This window comes from Carcharhinus amblyrhynchos, chromosome 5 (genome assembly GCF_965287045.1).
Source record: "Carcharhinus amblyrhynchos chromosome 5, sCarAmb.v2.hapA, whole genome shotgun sequence".
NCBI lineage: Eukaryota > Metazoa > Chordata > Chondrichthyes > Carcharhiniformes > Carcharhinidae > Carcharhinus > Carcharhinus amblyrhynchos.
In genome coordinates, this window is record NC_137328.1 from 123,322,814 (window position 1) to 123,343,592 (window position 20,779).

General features: G+C 46.9%; 1 protein-coding gene across 1 annotated transcript in view; it reads right to left on the minus strand.

The window, feature by feature from the left end:
• Positions 1-252: 252 nt before the first annotated feature.
• LOC145343357 (sialic acid-binding Ig-like lectin 15) overlaps positions 253-20,779 on the minus strand; it is a 36,337-nt gene continuing 15,810 nt past the window's right edge. The window contains exons 3-6 of the mRNA XM_080189573.1: positions 14,667-15,068; positions 6,412-6,795; positions 5,437-5,467; positions 253-382 (exon numbers count right to left, since the gene is read on the minus strand). Of these exons, the coding sequence (XP_080045699.1) occupies positions 253-382; positions 5,437-5,467; positions 6,412-6,795; positions 14,667-15,068 (947 nt within the window). The remainder of the gene's footprint in view (positions 383-5,436; positions 5,468-6,411; positions 6,796-14,666; positions 15,069-20,779) is intronic.

The following is a 20,779-nucleotide window of genomic DNA, read 5'->3' on the forward strand; positions in this document are numbered from 1 at the left end:
TGTACAGGCCTTATTAGAGATTATTCATGAAGCCCCACCTTCTCAACCTTGCCCCTCGCCTGAGGTGTGGCAACGCTCAGGTTAAATTATCACCAGATAACCCTCCCCTCAAAGGGGGGAACAGCCTCTGGGCCTATGGTGATGTTAAAAGTCAACCCCCGCTGTAACGGGTACATTTTATTCAAGCCCCCCAGTTAGTTTGAACACCTCCAGCACATCTCTCCTTAAACCTCTCTGTCCTGAGAAGCCCAGTCACTGGAGTGAAAGAACTGAATCATGATTTAATTGTTGGTTGTCAGTTTTAATCACTCCATAGTTACCCGCTATCGATCGTTCTTCACTCTTCTTAACTTTGTGAAATTTGGTTGATTCTGGCTTGTGTCTAAGGGAAGAGATAAACACACATTTATAAGGAAGAAAATCAAATTAAACGAGAATTGTTTTTTTAGCATATTTTCACACACACACATGCACACACACACACATACACACCCACACACAAACACACCCACACACACCCTCACACACACATCCACACACAGCCATACACACCCACACACGCCCACACACTCATACACACACACACTCAGGCACTTCTTTCCCTTTTGGGTACTAGCAGGGAGGTTGTTGATTATCAGCTAGTTGGACCGCGTTACGAACACTCCTTCCATGATCTATAACTCCTGGGTGGGATTTCAACCCAAAGCCTGTGGTCTGGAGGTCGGGATTCTACCCACCAGCTCCATCACAAGGCCAGCACCATAGCTGTTATGATGTTCAGACACTCTGGGCAGGACTTTACTGCCTCGCTCGAGCGAGGCCAGAAGGTCCATTAAGGGGTGTCTTGAATAGGATGGGAACAGAGGGATACAGTCCCCGGAAGGGTAGGGGGTTTTAGTTCAATCAGGTAGCATGGTCAGTGCAGGCTTGGAGGGCTGTAATTTTCTTTGTTCTTTGTTCTATCCTTTCCATTGTCCACCCCTCGCCCGCTCTGATCCCTTGGCGGGCAGGGTGGTAGAATTCTGGCGAATATTCACAGTAAATTGCCACTGAATCCATAACAATATGAAACACTCCCCCTCAGTGACCCAGAGACACATTAAACTGCCCAACTAGGGCAGGGGTGATGATGCCAAACTTGCATTGGTGAAATGTAGAAAAGCATCAAGAGGCATTTCACAAAAGACATCACCCAAACGAACCAATGTTAATCCAGATGAAGATGTCAGGATTGGTCATGATAAGTTTGTCAAATAGGTGGGGCGGCACGGTGGCACAGTGGTTAGCACTGCTGCCTCACAGCGCCAGGGACCCAGGTTCAATTCCACCTGTGTGGAGTTTGCACATTCTCCCCATGCCTGCATGGGTTTCCTCTGGGTGCTCTGGTTTCCTCCCGCATTTCAAAGATGTGCAGGTTAGATTGATTGGCCATGCTAAATTAACACCTTCGTATCAGGGGATTAGCAGGGCAAATATATGAGGTTGCGGGAATAGGGCGAGATTGTGCTTGGTGCAGACCTGATAGGCCGAGTGACCTCCTTCTGCACTGCAGGGATTCTATGATTCTATGAGGTGGGTCAAAGAAGCAGCTTAAAAGGAGTAGGGGAATGGGCTTACGGGGGGATTTCATAGTGTGGAGTCTGAGACAGCTAAAGCCTGTCCTCAATAGCAGGGGGGTGTGAGCGTGGGATCAAAGTCAGGGACAGAGGTCCTCGAGGGATTGTGAAACTGAGGGAGGCTGCAGAGATAGAGAGTGGGTGACATTAAGAGAATTCATGAGAATGGTTACGGGCTTGGGAAACTTCAATGACAAAGATAGATTGGAGAAATTAGGACTATTTGTTTGGAGAAGACTCCGCTGAGAGAAGATTTAATTGCAGTGTTCAAAATCATGAAGGAACCGTTTTTTCCATTTGTTCATGACGTCCCTGGCTAGATCAGCATTTATTGCCCATCCCTGGAGTCACATGTAGGTCAGACTGGGTAAGGACGGCAGATTTCCTTCCCTAAACAACATTAGTGATCCAGATGGATTTTTACAACAGTTGGTAATGGTTCCATGGTCATCATTAGATTTTTAATTCCAGATTATCTGGATAGAGTAGGTGGAGAGAAACTGTTGCCACTCAAGAAAGGATCAAGAATGAAAGGACACAGATTTAAGATAATTCACAAAAGAAGCAAGAACAAAATGACGAAAAAAAATCTCCCACAGCGAATGGTTAGGATCTGGAATGTACTGTCTGAGAGTGTGGTGGAGACAGATTCACACAGCGAGTGATTAGGATCTGGAATGTACTGTCTGAGAGTGTAGTGGAGACAGATTCACACAGCGAGTGATTAGGATCTGGAATGCACTGTCTGAGAGTGTGGTGGAGACAGATTCACACAGCGATTGGTTAGGATCTGGAATGTACTGTCTGAGAGTGTGGTGGAGACAGATTCACACAGCGAGTGGTTAGGATCTGGAATGCACTGTCTGAGAGTGTGGTGGAGACAAATTCACACAGCGAGTGGTTAGGATCTGGAATGTACTGTCTGAGAGTGTGGTGGAGACAGATTCACACAGCGAGTGGTTAGGATCTGGAATGTACTGTCTGAGAGTGTGGTGGAGACAGATTCACACAGCGAGTGGTTAGGATCTGGAATGTACTGTCTGAGAGTGTGGTGGAGACAAATTCACACAGCGAGTGGTTAGGATCTGGAATGTACTGTCTGAGAGTGTAGTGGAGACAGATTCACACAGCGAGTGATTAGGATCTGGAATGCACTGTCTGAGAGTGTGGTGGAGACAGATTCACACAGCGATTGGTTAGGATCTGGAATGTACTGTCTGAGAGTGTGGTGGAGACAGATTCACACAGCGAGTGGTTAGGATCTGGAATGCACTGTCTGAGAGTGTGGTGGAGACAGATTCACACAGCGAGTGGTTAGGATCTGGAATGCACTGTCTGAGAATGTGGTGGAGACAGATTCACACAGCGAGTAATTAGGATCTGGAATGTACTGTCTGAGAGTGTGGTGGAGACAGATTCACACAGCGAGTGGTTAGGATCTGGAATGCACTGTCTGAGAGTGTGGTGGAGACAGATTCACACAGCGAGTGGTTAGGATCTGGAATGCACTGTCTGAGAATGTGGTGGAGACAGATTCACACAGCGAGTAATTAGGATCTGGAATGCACTGTCTGAGAGTGTGGTGGAGACAGATTCACACAGCGAGTGGTTAGGATCTGGAATGCACTGTCTGAGAGTGTGGTGGAGACAGATTCACACAGCGAGTGGTTAAGATCTGGAATGCACTGTCTGAGAGTGTGGTGGAGACAGATTCACACAGCGAGTGGTTAAGATCTGGAATGCACTGTCTGAGAGTGTGGTGGAGACAGATTCACACAGCGAGTGGTTAAGATCTGGAATGCACTGTCTGAGAGTGTGGTGGAGACAGATTCACACAGTGAATGGTTAGGATCTAGAATGTACTGTCTGAGAGTGTGGTGGAGACAGATTGAATCAAAGCTTTTGAAAGGGAATGGGAGTGTTATCTGAGGAGAAAGAATTTACAGGCTTATGGGAACAAAGCAGAGATATGGCATTAAGTGAATTGTTCATTTGAAGAGCCAATGTAGACACGATGGGCCAAATGGTCTCCTTCTGCACTGTAACTATTCTGTGATTCAGTGAAGAGGATTCAACAATGAGAGGGAGAATTTTAGGATTGAATGTTCCCAGCCCCTGGGCATTAGGAGTGTTGGTTAATTGGAGGCTCCTGTCACCATCACTCTACCAGGGAGCTTTCCCAGTAACAGGCTGCAAAGCTGCCTGCTCCACTCAGGGCCCTTTTATACAGCTGCTGGTACTTTGTCAATGGCAGGTTTAAACCTCCTCCCACCCCGGCACCCCCTGAGGAAGTCTCCAGAGGGGCCATTGGTTACCTTACTGAAATGGGAGATTGTGAGGGGGTTTGACAGGATGGATGCTGGGAGGATGCTTCCCCTCATTCGAGAACCCAAAACCAGGCGGCACAGTTTAAAAATAAGGAATCTCCCATTTCAGATGGGAATGAGGAAAAATGTCTTCTCTGAGGGTTGTTAGTGTTTGGAATTCTCTTCCTCAGACAGCAGTGGGGACTGGATTATTGAATAGATTCAGGGCTGAGTTAGACATCTGATTGCAAAGGGAGTTAAGAGTAATCGGGGGGGGGAGGCAGGGAAGTGGAGCTAAGAATACACACTTGATCTTATTGTGTAGGAGTGCAGGCTCGAGGGGCTGAATGGCCATCTTCTGCTCCTATTTCTTATGTTCTTATGCTATGATTCATCCAATAGGGGCCAATGAATTGTGACCATTGAGCCCATTGTGCATGTGCTAGCTTTTTGAAAGATTGTCCAATTAGAATCCCACTTCCACCTACACCTTCCTCCTGGATCTCTCATTTTCCTCTTCAAGTATTTATCCAATCCCCTTTCGAATGATCTTATTGAATCACCCTCTCTTTCAGATGTCCCATTGTACCAGCTGATTGGTGAAAGCAGGGAGCTGTATCCCCATGAGAACCAGAGGATTGTGAAGAACTCTTTGGGTAAGGCAGTGGCTAGTGGGGTAATGTCACTAGGCTCCAGTAACCCGGAGACCCAGCCTAATGCCTGGGGACATTGGTTCAAATCCCACCACAGCAGATGGTGAACTTAAATGAAAGTAATAACTGCGTAGTGTGAAGCTAGTTTTAATAATGGTGACCGTGACAACTATCATCGTCTCACCTCATTCACTAATGGTCTTCAGGGAAGGAAATCTGCCATCTTTACCTGGTCTAGCCTATATGTGACTCTAGATTTACATCCCTCTGGCTGATATTAACTGCCCTCTGAATAGCAAGACACTCAGTTGGGTGAGGTGATGGCCTAGAGGTATTATCACTGGATTATTAATCCAGGAACTCAGCTAATGGGTTCCAATCCCACCACAACAGATGATGGAATTTGAATTCAATAAAAAATATCTGGAATTAAGAGCTGACTGATGACCATGGAACCATTGTCAATTGTCGGAAAAACCCATCCGATTCACTAATGTCCTTTAGGGAAGGAAATCTGCCGTCCTTACCCGATCTGGCCTACATGTGACTCCAGAGCCACAGCAATGTGGTTGAGTCTCAGCTGCCCTCTGAAATGGCCCAGCAAACCACTCAGTTTCAAGGGCAACCAGGGATGGGCAGTAAATGCTGGCCCAGCCAGCGATACCCACGTCCCATAGATGAATAAAAAAATTAGGGATGTGCAACAAATGCTGACCTTCATGGAAGGATATTATTTCCGTGATCACAACTAAAAAACTGTTCGCAAATTAAACATGAATTAGACATAAAGTTTCATTATTCTGACGCTCAAAGAAAACTTATTAAAACTTTAACAGCAAAGGTGGGATTGTGGAATCGTACCTTTTAGTGTTTCGGTTAAATGTTACCGATCCTGAATGAAGAAAGAACACAAAATATTTAATCATTAAAGATTTCGTTGTGGTCAAATGTCACATATGAATGTTTATCAGTGAATCAGCCATATAAACAAAGCAGCTACACAAGGAGGCTGGGAATCCTGCGGTGAGTAACTCACCTCCTGACTCCCTGAAGCCTGTCCACCATCTACAAGACACAAGTCAGGAGTGTGAGGGAATGTTCCCCACTCACCTGGACGGGGGCGGCTCTCAAGAAACTCAACACCATCCAGGACAAAGCAGCCCCAGTTGATTGGCCCCCCCATTCACCACCTTTAACATTTTCCTCCACCACCAATGCACATTGGCAGCCGTGTGTGCCATCTACACAACAGCAACTTAGCAAGGTTCCTTCGACAGCACCTTCCAAACCCATAACCTCTATCGCCTGGAAGTTCCCTCTAAGTCACTCACCATGCTGACTTGCCCTCGGCTTCTCATTCCTTGTCCCCTTTTATAGAATCATAGAATCCCTACAGTGCAGTAGGAGGCCATTTGGCCCATCGAATCTGCACCGGCATTAATCCCATCCAGGCCCGATCCCCGTAATCCCACATATTTACCCCACTAATCCCTCTAACCTACATATCCCGAGACACTAAGGGGTAATTTAGCATGACCAATCCATTTAACCCCCACATCTTTGGACTGTAGGAGGAAGTCAGAGCACCCGGAAGAAACCCATGCAGACATGGGGAGAACGTGCAAACTCCGTACGGGCAGTGACCCGAGCCGGGATTCGAACGCAGACTCCTGGTGCTGTGAGGCAGCAGTGTTAACCAATCACCTTTTGATTTTTAGATTCTTGTGTACCCCATGTTGGGGACCTGCTATCCTTTGTAAAGTTACATGACACCCAAATCACACACTTTTATTCCATTGAACCCAATGTAAAATATTCAATTATAAATGGCCTTACTGCTCTTTCTCCACCGCATCACCAGAACAATAACAATCAGGATTATCAAAAGGAGGCTCCCGACCAAAACTCCGATGATAACCTTCAGCAGAACGTGGCCCTGACTGAAGCCGGTGAAGTAGATGATGTGGGCGACGTTGCCCCGGTTGTTGGTGGCCTTGCAGGTGTAGTTCCCACCAAGCTTTGGGCCATGTAGTTCCCCCAGCACCTGGTACTGCCCTGGACCTGGCCTCACTGGCGTGTCACTGCCATTGATGGGGAGGCTGTTGTTCTGGGGGTCGATCCACACGATGTTCGGGGGGGGTTCCCCTCTGGCCAGACACAAGAGGGTAAACTGTGTGTCATTAATGGCTTGGATGGACATGTTGACGATGGTGGGTGGGCCTGAGAGCAAAGAGAAGAGACAAAGAGTTGAAGTGAGATGCTGAATCGTGAAGCAGCGTACCTCGTGATTAATACACTAATTCAGCCCAGTTAACATCAGACTGCACACTGACGGGATGAGTCACTGTGCTAATAGAGAAGCAGATGACTGGACATTATCTGTGAGACTAGAAAGAGGAAGATATAAAAATGATGCTTCAGTCCCCTCCCAGAGTCACACAGAACAGAAACAGCCCTTCGGCCCATTGAGTCTAGACCAACAATAACTCCCACTAAAGGTCCCCGTTTTCCTGCACTTGTGTCATATCCTTGAATGTTCTGATGTTTCAAGTGCTCATCTAAATATTTTTTAAAGACTGTAAGCCTTCATGACCTTCGCAGACAGCGCATTCCAGAGTCCCACCACCCTCTGAGTGAAAACAAAATCTCAAATCCCCTCTGAATCTCCCCTCACCCTAAAACTGTATCGCCTCGTGATTGATCCCTCACCCGAGGGGAACAGCTGTTCCCTACTCACCCTGTCCGTACCTCACATAATCTTTATACACCTCAATCATATCCCCCCCTCAGCCTTCTCTACTTCAGAGAAAACAATCCAAGCTTCTCCAGTCTCTCCTGTGGCTCAATTGTTCCATCCCAGGCAGCGTCCCCGTGAATCTCCTCTGCACCCCCTCCAGGGCAATCACATCCTTCCGATAATGTGGCGATCAGAACTGCACACAGTTCTCCAGCTGTAGCCTCACCAACACTCTGTACAACTCTTCCATTACCTCCTTACTCTTATACTCTATGCCATGACTGATAAAAGCAACTGTCCCATTTGCCCTTTAACTATCCTATTCACCTGTTCCGCCACCTTCCAGGATCTATGAATAAGTGCCCCAGGATCCTTCTGTTCCTCTGAGCTTCCTCGTGTCCTGCCATTCATTAAATATTCCTTTGTCCTGTTACTTCTTCCAAAGTGCATCACCTCGCACTTATCAGGGTTAAACACCACCTATCACTGCTCTGTCCATCTGACAGCCCCACCTTCCTGTAATCTATGACCACATTCTTCACTATTAATCATCCGACCAATCTTGGTGTTAGCTACAAACTGGTTGATCACTCCCCCACATTCTCATCTACATCACTGATGTATATAACAAATAATACAGTTCCCAGCATTGAACCTTGTGGTACACCACTAAACCCCGCTTCTAATCACTCAAACAGCCTTCCAACACTACCTCTGTGTCCTATTACTGAGCCAGCTTTGGATCCATCTCACCAAGTTTTCCTAAAGTCCGTGTGCGTCAAACTTCCCAATCAGTCTCCCACGTGGGACCTTGTCAAAGGCTTTGCTAAAATCCATATGAGTTACATCAATTTCCCTGATCCACACACTTGATCACATTTTTGAAAATTTCGAATGAATTTGTTAGGCATGGCCTCTTTCGGATAAAGCCATACTGACTATCCCTAATTAACCCAAACCTTTCCAAGTGGAGATTAATTCTCTGCTTCAGAATTTTCTCCAATAGTTTCTCTGTCGCTGATGTGAGACTCACTGGTCTGTAATTTCTGAGTTCATTTTTACCATCCCTCTTGAAACGTGGAACCACATTAGCCGTCCTCTAGTCCTCTGGCACCTCCCCGTGGCCAGAGAAGAACTAAAATTTTGAGTAAGAGTCCCTAAAATTTCCTGCCTTGCCTCCTATAGCAGCCTGGGATGCAATTCATCCAGGCCTGGAAGTTTGTCCATTTTTAAGCCTGTCAGAACCTCCAATACCTCCTCATTTCCGATATTAAACTGTGCAATGTCCTCACAGTCCCTTTTCCTGAAGTCCATACCTACATTCTCCTTTTCCTGAGTGAAGACTAATGAGAATATTGATTTAAATCACCCTTCCAAAGTCCTGAAGTTTCACACACAGGTTGTCCCCATGGTCTCTAATGGGCCGTACACTTTCCCTGGTTAACCTTTATACAATAGGACATTGTCCAGGTTTTGCTGCATTTGGGACTGTTTCAGTATCTGAGGAGTTGCGAATGGTGCTGAATCATTGACTCCAGTTATGTAGGGCTCCTTGATACCACACTCAGGAAAATGGGGCTTTGGACGTAGGAGCGGAAGTTAGCCATTCGCCATATCCAGTCTGCTCTGCCATCCAACGGGACCATGACTGATCCGATGTGAAAATCCTCAACTCCACTTTCCCATCTTATCCCCATAACTCTCAATTCCCTGAGTGATTATAAATCTCTCTATCTCAGCCTTGAACCTACTTAGCACCCCAAACTCTACAGCGTTCTGCAGGAGAGAGCTCCACAGATTCACTCCCTCCTGAGAGAAGAAATTCCTCCTCGTCTCTGTCTAAAATGGGCGACCCCCTCACTCTGAGACTCTGTCCTCTGGTCCCAGACTCTCCCACAAAGGGAAAGAACCTCTCAGCATCGACCCTGTCAACCCCCTGAGAAACTGAAATGATCCAATAAGGTGGCCTCTCATTCTTCTAAACTCCAATGAGTACAGACCCAACCGACTCAACCTCTCCTTATAAGAAAATCCCTTTATACCCCGGATCAGCCCAGTGAATTTTCACAGAATCATAGAATCCTACAGTGCAGAAGAGGCCCTTCGGCCCATCGAGTCTGCACCGATGCATGAAAGACCCTGACCTGCCCACCTAATCCCATTGCCAGCACTTGGCCCATAGCCTGGAAGGTTATGGTGTGCCAAGTACTCACCCAGGTACTTTTTAAAGGACATGAAGCATCCCCCCTCCACTGCCCTCCCAGGCAGCGCATTCCAGACCCTCACCACCCTCTGGGTAAAAAGGTTTTTCCTCAAATCCCTCCTAAACCTCCCACCCCTCACTTCTAACTCATGTCCCCTCGTAAGGGGAACAGCTACTCCCTATCCACTCTGTCCATGCCCCTCATAATCTTGAACAGCTCGATCCCAAATCTCTCCTTTCTGCCGTCTGTCTCCATTTAAATAATATTCAGCTCCTTTATTCTTTATTGAATGTTGGACCCTTAGAGGATGAGAGGGGGGATTTAGTGGTGGGAGATGAGGAAATGGCTGAGGCCTTAAATAAGTTTTTTGCCTCGGTCTTCACGGAGGAGGACGCGAATAGTTTGCCGGATATTAAAGATTGAAGGATGCTAGGAGTTGAGGGCCTGAATGCGATTACTGTCACTAGAGAGGTAGTGCTTGATAGACTAACAGGACTGATGGTGGACAAGTCCCCAGGACCGGATGGAATGCATCCCAGGGCTCTGAAGGAAATGGCAGAGGTGATAGTAGATGCCTTAGTGATTATTTACCAAACTTCGCTGGATTCCGGGGAAGCGCCGGAAGATTGGAAAACAGCTAATGTTACGCCACTGTTTAAAAAAGGTAGCAGGCAAAAAGCAGGGAATTATAGGCCGGTTAGTTTAACGTCTGTAGTTGGGAAAATGCTTGAATCTGTCATCAAAGGAGAAATAGCGAGGCACCTAGAAAAGAATGGTTTGATAGAGCAGACGCAGCACGGATTCATTAAGGGGAAGTCGTGTTTGACAAATTTATTGGAATTCTATGAGGATGTGACTCGTGCAGTAGACAGAGGGGAACCGGTGGATGTGGTGTTTCTAGATTTTCAAAAGGCGTTTGATAAGGTGCCGCACAAAAGGTTGCTTCAGAAGGTTAGGGGGCACGGAGTTGGGGGTAAGGTGTTAGCGTGGATAGAGGATTATTATTATTATAATTATATATTATTATTTATATTATATAAAATATTATATAAAATTATATAATTATATAATTATACCCCGAGGTCCCTCTGCACTGTCGCCTGCTGCAGTTTTTCGCCCCGTAATAATAATAATAATAGGATTAGGGGGCACAGCCTCAAGATAAAGGGGAGGCGGTTTAGAACGGAGTTGAGGAGGAACTTCTTCACTCAAAGGGTGGTGAATCTCTGGAATTCTCTGCCCATTGAAGTGGTGGAGGCTGCCTCGCTAAATATTTTTAAGACGCGGGTTGATGGGTTTTTGATAAGAGAGGGGATTAAGGGTTATGGGGAGAGGGCGGGAATGTGGAACTGAGCAGCGACAGATCAGCCATGATCTTATTGAATGGCGGGGCAGGCTCGAAGGGCTGGATGGCCTACTCCTGCTCCTATTTCTTATGTTCTTATGTTCTTATGTTAGCAAGTGTGAGGTTATCCACTTTGGCAGGAATAATAGTGGGAGGGATTACTATTTAAAGGGCGAAAAACTGCAGCAGGCGACGGTGCAGAGGGACCTGGGGGTCCTTGTGCATGAGTCGCAAAAACCCAGTCTGCAGGTGCAGCAGGTGGTCAGGAAGGCGAATGGGATGCTGGCCTTTATAGTGAGGGGGATTGAATATAAAAGTAGGGAGGACTTGCTGCAGCTGTATAGGGCATTGGTGAGGCCGCAGCTGGAGTACTGTGTGCAGTTTTGGTCGCTGCACTTGCGCAAGGATATTTTGGCCTTGGAGGGAGTGCAGAGGAGGTTTACTAGGCTGATGCCGGAGTTGAGGGGGTTGAGCTATGAAGGGAGACTGAATAGACTGGGTCTGTACTCGTTGGAGTTTAGAAGGATGAGGGGGGATCTTACAGAGATGTATAAGATAATGAAGGGGATGGATAGGGTAGAGGTAGAGAGATTCTTCCCACTCAGAAAAGACAGTAGGACTAGGGGGCACAGCCTCAAGATAAAGGGGAGGCGGTTTAGAACGGAGTTGAGGAGGAACTTCTTCACTCAAAGGGTGGTGAATCTCTGGAATTCTCTGCCCGTTGAAGTGGTGGAGGCTACCTCGCTAAATATTTTTAAGAAGCGGGTTGATGGGTTTTTGATAAGAGAGGGGATTAAGGGTTATGGGGAGAGGGCGGGAAAGTGGAACTGAGCCACAACAGATCAGCCATGATCTTATTGAATGGCGGGGCAGGCTCGAAGGGCTAGATGGCCTACTCCTGCTCCTATTTCTTATGTTCTTGTGTTCCTGCCAAAGTGCATTTTTGTACATTATATTCCATCTGCCAAGTTTTTGCCCACTCATTTAACCTGTCTATATCCCTCTGTGGTGTCTGTGTCATCCTCACCACTTGCCTGCCCACCTATTTTTGTGTCACCCACTTTCACTTTCCTCGTCCAAACTATGAACATATATTGTGAATAATTGTGGCCCCAGCACTGATCCCTGGGACACTCCACAAGTTGCCATCCTGAAATTACCCCTCTTTTAAGGTTAAGGTTATTTATCAGTGTCACAGTAGGCTTACATTAACATTGCAATGAAGTTACTGTGAAAATCCCCCAGTTGCCACACTCCGGCACCTGTTCAGGTACACTGAGAGAGAATTTAGCATGGCCAATCCACTTAACCAGCACATCTTCTGGACTGTGGGAGGAAACTGAGGACCTGGAGGGAGCCCACACAGACACAAGGAGAATGTGCAGACTCTGCACAGACAGTGACCCAAGGCCCAAATCAAGCTCAGATCCCTGGCACTGAGGCAGCAGTGCTAACCACTGTACAAACGTACCAGCGTGCCAGCCAACTTATCCCAACTCTCTGTCTTCTATCAGTTATGATGCGAAGATGCTGATACTGTTTCTATCAGTTTGCCAATCCTCTATCTATGTTCATTTTTTAAATTCATTGATGTGATGTGGGTGTCACTGGCTGGGCCAGCATTTATTACCCATCCCTAATTGCCCCTTGAACAGAGTGGCTTGTGAGGCCATTTCAGAGTCAACCACATTGCTGTGGCTCTGGAGTCACATGTAGGCCAGACCGGGTAACGATGCCAGATTACATTCCCTAAAGGACATCAGTGAACCAGATTGGCTCTTATGATAATTGAAAATGGTTTTAATTCCAGATTTTTTATTGAATTTTACCCTGGTGGGATTTGAACCTGGGTTCCATTAACCCTGTGTCTGCATTACTAGTCCAGTGATGCGACCATTGCGCCACTGCCTCCTCACAAACATATTACCCCAATACCAACACCATAGATAGATCTTATTAAGTGACATTTTGTGTGGTGCCTTACCAAATGCTTTCTGGAAGTCCAAGTATATTACACCTACTGGTTCTCCATTATCCATCCTTCTTGCTATCACCATAGCGTACAAATCTACAGACCAAGTACTGGATACTGGGATTAGAATAGATAGATGCTTGATGGCAGACACAGAAAGGATGGACCAAAGGGCCTCTTTCTGTGCAGTAAAACTCTATGACTCTGACTTCAAGTAATTCTAATCAATTTGTCAGGCATGATTTCCCCTTCCTGAAGCCATGCTGACTCTGTTTGATTATATTGTGTATTTCTAAATTCTCTGCTATTCCATCCTTCATAATAAACGCGAACATTTTCCCAATGACAGATGTTGGACGAACTGGTTATCTGTTTTTGGTTTTTCTCTCTTTTTGAATGAGGTTGTTACAGTGGGACTTTTCCAATCCTCTGGGACATTTCCAGAATTTAAAGATCCTGGGAAGTTTATGACCAATGCATCACTATCTCTGGACGTACTTCCTTCAATATCCTTGGATGCGACCATTATGTCCAGGGGACTTCACAGCCTTTAGTCCTATTACTTTCCCTGGTACTTTTTCTCTGACGATAGTTATTGCATTTATTTCCTCCCCCACTTTTGCCCCTGGATTATTCAGTATTTTTGGAAGGTTATTAGTGTCTTGTGCCAAGGACAGTCATTCTCACCTCATCTGTGGAGATCAGCGTTTTTGTCCATGTTTGAACCAATATTGAGATTAGGAGCTGAGAGGCTCTGCTGGAACCCACGCTGTGCGTCAGGGAGCAGGTTATTGCCACTCAATAGCATTGCTGATGGCCCCTGCAGCACCAATGACCCGGGTTTGATTCCGGGCTCGGCTCACTGTCTGTGTGGAGTTTGCATGTCCTCTCTGTGTCTGCGTGGGTTTCCTCCGGGTGTTCCGGTTTCCTCCCACAGTCTGAATGACGTGCTGGTTAGTGTACATTGACCATGCTAAATTCCCCCTCCATGTACCCAAACAGGCACTGGCTTATGATGACTAGGGGATTTTCACAGTAACTTCATTGCAGTGTTAATGTAAGTCAACTTGCAACATTAATAAATAAACTTAAACTTCCATCACTTTACTGATAATTGTGAGTAGACTAACGGGGCGATAGTTGATTGGGTTGGATTTAACCTGTTCCTTGTGTACAGGCCATTCCTGAGCAATTTTCTGCATTGTTAGGTAGATGCCAGTGTTAGAAACATTGAGAATAGAAAGGAAAGAGGCCATTCGGCCCTTCAAGCTTGCTCCACCATTCATTATGATCATGGCTAATAACCCAACTCAATAGCCTGATCCTGCCTTCCCCCATATCCTTTAATCCCCTTCTCTCCAAGAGCATATCTCACTTATTCTTGCAGCAATTGTAACTGTACTGGCCAGGGGCACAGAAAGTCTTCAGTATTATTGCTGGAACATTGTCAGGACCCACTGCCTTTGCCGTATCCAGTGCCTTCAGCCCTGTCTCCATATTAAACAGAGTGAATGGAATTGGCTGGAGACTGACATCTGGATTGCTGGAGACCCCAGGATGGACCATCCAGTCGGCATTGTCTGGCTGAAGGCCAGTGAAAATGCACTGGGCAATGGAGGGAGGGGCATTGGAGGAGTGACTGACCATGTCAAAGGATGCAGAAAGATCATGGAGAAGGAGCACTGGTGCTGTCAACCTAGTATAACATCTCCAGAGTGTTACACGTCACAGAGGGTCTCCAAGCAAGAGGGAGATATTTTCACCCACCTGTCAGACTGATCTAACTCTATCCAGTATCCCGGCCCAAACCCCAGCAATTAATGTTGAACTTACCTGTTATTTTCAGGGTGATTCCGGGGTTGGTTTCCCGCATGTAAGGCGGTAATCCGTTACGTTTGATTTCCACTCGGCAGAAGTACTGATTGTTGTCCTCCAACGTGGCGTTCCTCAGCTCTAACGAAGCATTGCTTTTCCTGGGGTCCCCAGCCAGTCTGTAGCGGTCATTGACGTTTGTGTGAACGACATTCTCGAATGTTTCCTGGCTCCTGGCTCTGTTTGTCGAGTTGAAGAGAACTGGCCCGATATAAAACATCTTCACCTTCCAGATGACGGAAATCTCAAAGGTCGTGTAACTGGTAAAGGGGCAGGTGAACTTGCAGGGCAGCAAGACAGAGTGTCCGACTGTCCCATTCACACTTCCCGGCACTTCCACGGACACTGACACTCCGTCGCTTCCTAATGTAATTCCAAGATGCAAAGTGTCAATAAACTGCACGGCAAATGGCCCTTGTACCAGTAACATCACTCTGCTTTTTCATCAATCCCAGAGGGAGGCCAAGATACTCCAACAACCATGCTCTCATAAGAACATAAGAAATAGGAGCAGGAGTAGGCCATCTAGCCCTTCAAGCCTGACCCGCCATTCAATAAGATCATGGCTGAGATGTCGTGGCTCAGTTCCACATTCCCACCCTCTTCCCATAACCCTTAGTCCCCTCTCTCATCAAAAACCCATCAACCCGCGTCTTAAAAATATTTAGCGAGGTAGCCTCCACCACCTCAATGGGCAGAGAATTCCAGAGATTCACCACCCTTTGAGTGAAGAAGTTCTTCCTCAACTCTGTTCTAAACTGCCCCCCCACCACTTATCTTGAGGCTGTGCCCTCTAGTCCTGCTGTCCTTTCTAAGCAGGAAGAATCTCTCCACCTCTATCCTATCCATCCCTTTCATTATCTTATACGTCTCTATAAGATCCCCCCTCATCCTTCTAAACTCCAACGAGTACAGACCCAGTCTATTTAGTCTCTCTTCATAGTCCAACCCCCTCATCTCCGGTATCAGCCTAGTGAACCTCCTCTGCACTCCCTCCAAGGCCAAAATATCCTTGCACAAGTGCGGCAACCAAAACTGCACACAGTACTCCAGCTGCGGCCTCACCAATGCCCTGTACAGTTGCAGCAAGACCTCCCTACTTTTATATTCAATCCCCCTCGCTATGAAGGCCAGCATCCCATTCGCCTTCCTGACCACCTGCTGCACCTGTAAGCTGGGTTTTTGCGACTCATGCACAAGGACCCCCAGGTCCCTCTGTACCATAGCATGCTGCAGCTTTTCGCCCTTTAAATAATAATCCATCCTACTATTATTTCTGCCAAGGTGGATAACCTCACACTTGCTAACATTGTACTCCATCTGCCAGGTCCTCGCCCACTCGCTCAGCCTATCCAGATCCCTCTGCAGACTTTCCACACCCTCCGCACAATTTGCTTTTCCACTCATCTTCGTGTCAACAGCAAATTTTGTCACCCTTCACTCAGCCCCCTCCTCCAGATCATCGATATAAATGGTAAAGAAGGAATGTAGGAGAAGGGATAACCAGCAGTGGTTATCAAAGGAAATAAAGGGGAGTATTAAATTAAAAGCTGATGCGTTCAGAGTGGCTAAAAGTAGTGGGTGAGTAGAAGATTGGGAAAGGTTTAAAAATCAACAAAGATTGACTAAGAAGTTGATAAAGAAAGGAAGGATAGACTATGAAGCTAAACTAGCACTAAATATAAAAAAGGACAGTAAGAGTTTTTATAAATATATAAAGAGGAGGAGGCTGGATAGAGTGAATGTTGGACCCTTAGAGGATGAGAGGGGGGATTTAGTGGTGGGAGATGAGGAAATGGCTGAGGCCTTAAATAAGTTTTTTGCTTCGGTCTTCACGGAGGAGGATGCGAATAGTTTGCCGGATATTAAAGATAGAAGGATGGTAGGAGTTGAGGGCCTGAATACGATTACTGTCACTAGAGAGGTAGTGCTTGATAGACTAACGGGACTGATGGTGGACAAGTCCCCAGGACCGAACGGAATGCATCCCAGGGTTCTGAAGGAAATGGCAGAGGTGATAGTAGACGCCTTAGTGATTATTTACCAAACTTCGCTGGATTCCGGGGAAGTGCCGGAAGATTGGAAAATGGCTAATGTTACGCCACTGTTTAAAAAAGGAAGCAGGCAAAAGGCAGGGAATTATAGGCCAGTTAGTTTAACGTCTGTAGTTGGAAAAATGCTTGAATCTGTCATCAAAGAAGAAATAGCGAGGCACCTAGAAAAGAATGGTTTGATAGAGCAGATGCAGCACGGATTCATTAAGGGGAAGTCATGTTTGATGAATTTATTGGAATTCTATGAGGATGTGACTAGTGCAGTAGACAGAGGGGAACCGGTGGATGTGGCGTTTCTCGATTTTCAGAAGGCATTTGATAAGGTGCCGCACAAAAGGTTGCTTCAGAAGGTTAGGGGGCATGGAGTTGGGGGTAAGGTGTTAGCGTGGATAGAGGATTGGTTGTCTAACAGGAGGCAGAGAGTTGGTATCCTTGGAGGGGAGAAGCTCAAGAGGAGATTTATACTGGTGTTGAAAATCGTGAGGGGCAGGACAGAGTAGATCGGGAGAAACCGCTCCCACTCGCGGAAGAGTTAAGAACCAGAGGGACTGAGTCAGTGATTAGGGGTTTGAGAGGCTGTGATTGGAGGAGAACCTGGATGTGGTTACACCTTGGTGGCGTTCAGTGGGGGTCCAGGGGGCCCGTCATGGAGGATTTCACTCCCCCCCCCACCCCCACTCCCACTCATCACCGCAAAACTACCACCAGCCCACAGAGGACCAACCACTTGGCATGAAGTACTCCCAGCAGTAGCACAGCACTGGGATCAGCCCCTTTAGTGGGCATTAGTCGTCCACTGAAAGGTCTCAGTTGGCCCACTGACTGGTGTGGCTGCCAGCTGTGATATTATTGGGTATTGGAACAGCTTCAAAAGGCTGAGTGGCCGAACTCAGCTCCTCTTTCTTATGCTGTTGTCTGTGTAAACAATGATCACAGTGGGGAAAGTCCACTGTAATCCATCACTCATGAATAAACTGGGCCATTTACTGCACGGTAACTGAACTATTCAAATTCCACTGAAATTAGCGTTTTTTATTCTGCAATTTTAACTTCTTGAAAACCGCTGAGAGGACAGAGTTTAACGTAATTGGCCAAAACATCAAAGGCCGCGGGAGAAAAAGTATCCTTCCTCAGGGAGGATCTGGAACGTACTGAGAATGGCAGACTCAAAAAGAACCAGATCAATACATGAAGTGAAAAATTAGCAGGTCTACGGGGAAAGGGGGGAGGGGAACTCGGTGAATTATATTTAAAGGAGCCAGTCTGCTTATGAGAGGCCGAATGGACTCCTTTCATACTGTCACCAGTCTGTGATATCAAGGGCTGGCATTGCCATGATGGGTCAAATGGTCACCACCTTTGCTGTATGATTCAGACTCTGATGAGAAGCCCCGAAATCACAAGTCAGGGATAAATTTAGCTTTAAATTTCCAGTTAACCAACACTGGTGTGTAGCGTGAGAGACTTCCTTCATTGTGGCGAAAAGCCACAACTCTTGTCCATATCCCTCAGCGGTGTGAGAAAGAGTGCTCAATGGGAACAAATCATCTGGTGGATGCGACACTCGACAAATCCCACACAGTAGCAAGGCTTTGCACGTGACTAGGCCTTTGTTTTGAGGGTCTCAAGAGGTCAAGATTACAGAATGAAAAACCCCCAAACTCTGAGAATATTTCTGGAATTTTATCACCGTGAAGTCAGACTACATTTCTTCATGCAGTCGGGGATTCCCCATTGCTCTCATTGGACAGAATTTCCTGCCCTGAGAACATAAGTGTGAATCATAGAATCCCCACAGTGCAATCAGAGGCCGTTCGGCCCATTGAATCTGCACCGACTCTCCAACAGAGCATCTTACCCAGCCCTTACCCCCCCAACCCCATATATTTATTCCGCTAATCTCCCCAACCTACATATTGTGGGACACAAAGGGGTGACGCTGCTGCCTCACACTGCCAGGGACCCAGGTTTGCACCCCGGCTCGGGTCACAGTCAGTGTAGAGTTTGCACATTGTCCCCATGTCTGCGTGGGTTTCCTCCTGGTGTCCGGTTTCCCCCCATGCTTCAAAAATGTGCATGTTAGGTGGATTGGCCATGCTAAATTGCCCTTTAGTATCAGAAGGACTAGCTAGGGAAAATGTATGGGGTTATGGGGATAGGACCTGGGTGGGATTGCAGTCAGTGCAGACATAATGGGCCGAACAGCCTCCTTCCACACGGTAGGGATTTTATAATTCTATGATTCTATGAAATGTAACATGGCCAACCAACCTACCCTGCACGACCAGAATTCACATCCCTCTGGGGTAGGGAATTCCAAAAAAAAAATCACAACGCTTGGAATGAACATAAGAACATAAGAACATAAGAAATAGGAGCAGGAGTAGGCCATCTAGCCCTTCGAGCCTGCCCCGCCATTCAATAAGATCATGGCTGATCTGTCGTGGCTCAGTTCCACTTTCCCGCCCTCTCCCCATAACCCTTAATCCCCTCTCTTATCAAGAACCCATCAACCCGCTTCTTAAAAATATTTAGCGAGGCAGCCTCCACCACTTCAACGGGCAGAGAATTCCAGAGATTCACCACCCTTTGAGTGAAGAAGTTCCTCCTCAACTCCGTTCTAAACCGCCTCCCCTTTATCTTGAGGCTGTGCCCCCTAGTCCTACTGTCTTTTTTGAGCGGGAAGAGTCTCTCCACCTCTATCCTATCCATCCCATTCATCATCTTATACGTCTCAATGAGATCTCCCCTCATTCTTCTAAACTCTAACGAGTACAAGCCCAGTTTATTCAGCCTCTCCTCATAGCTCAATCCCCTCAACTCCGGTATCAGCCTAGTAAACCTCCTCTGCACTCCCTCCAGGGCTAAAATATCCTTGCGCAGGTGCGGCGCCCAAAACTGCACACAGTACTCCAGCTGCGGCCTCACCAATGCCCTATACAGCTGCAGCAAGACCTCCCTACTTTTATATTCAATCCCCCTCGCTATGAAGGCCAGCATCCCATTCGCCTTCCTGACCACCTGCTGCACCTGCAAGCTGGGTTTTTGCGACTCATGCACAAGGACCCCGAGGTCCCTCTGCACCGTCGCCTGCTGCAGTTTTTCGCCACGTAAGTAATAGTCCTTCCTACCATTCTTCTTACCAAAGTTAAACTAACCGGCCTATAATTCCCTGCCTTTTGCCTGCCACCCTACTTAAACAACGGCGTAACATTAGCCGCTTTCCAATCTTCCAGCACTTCCCCGGAATCCAGCGACGTCTGGAAAATAACCACCAAGGCATCCACTATCACCTCCGCCATTTCTTTCAGAACCCTCGGATGCATTCCATCCGGTCCTGGGGACTTGTCCACAATCAGCCCCTCCAGTCTGTCGAGCACTGCCTCTCTAGTAACAGTAATGTCATTGAGACCCTCCAGTCCTACCACCTTTCCATCGCTAACACCCGGCAAATTATTCACGTCCTCCTCCGTGAAGACCGAAACAAAAAAGTTATTCAAGACCTTAGCCATATCCCCATCCCCTACCACTAAGTCCCCCTTCTCATCCTCTAAAGGACCAACGTTCACCCTAGCCAGCCTCTTCCTTTTTATATACTTATAAAAACTCTTGCTATTCTTTTTTATATTAAGCGCTAGCCCAGCTTCATAGTTTCTCCTACCCTCCTTTATCAACTTCTTTGTCAATCTTTGTTGACATTTAAACCTCTCCCAATCCTCTTCTCGCCCACTACTCTTAGCTACTCTAAACGCCTCCGCTTTTAATTTAACACTTTCCTTCACCTCCTTCGTTATCCACGGCTTATTACCTCTCCTCCCACGGTCCTTTTTGACCATCGGAATAAATTTCCGCTGAGCACCAAGAAAGATCTCCTTAAAGATCCTCCACTGCTCCTCAGCAGACCTACCTTCCAACGCGCTCCCCCAGTCCACATTCGCCAATTCTTCTCTCATCCTACCGTACTCCCCTCTATTCAAACAAAGGACGCGTGTCCGGGAACCCACTTTCTCCTCCTCCATC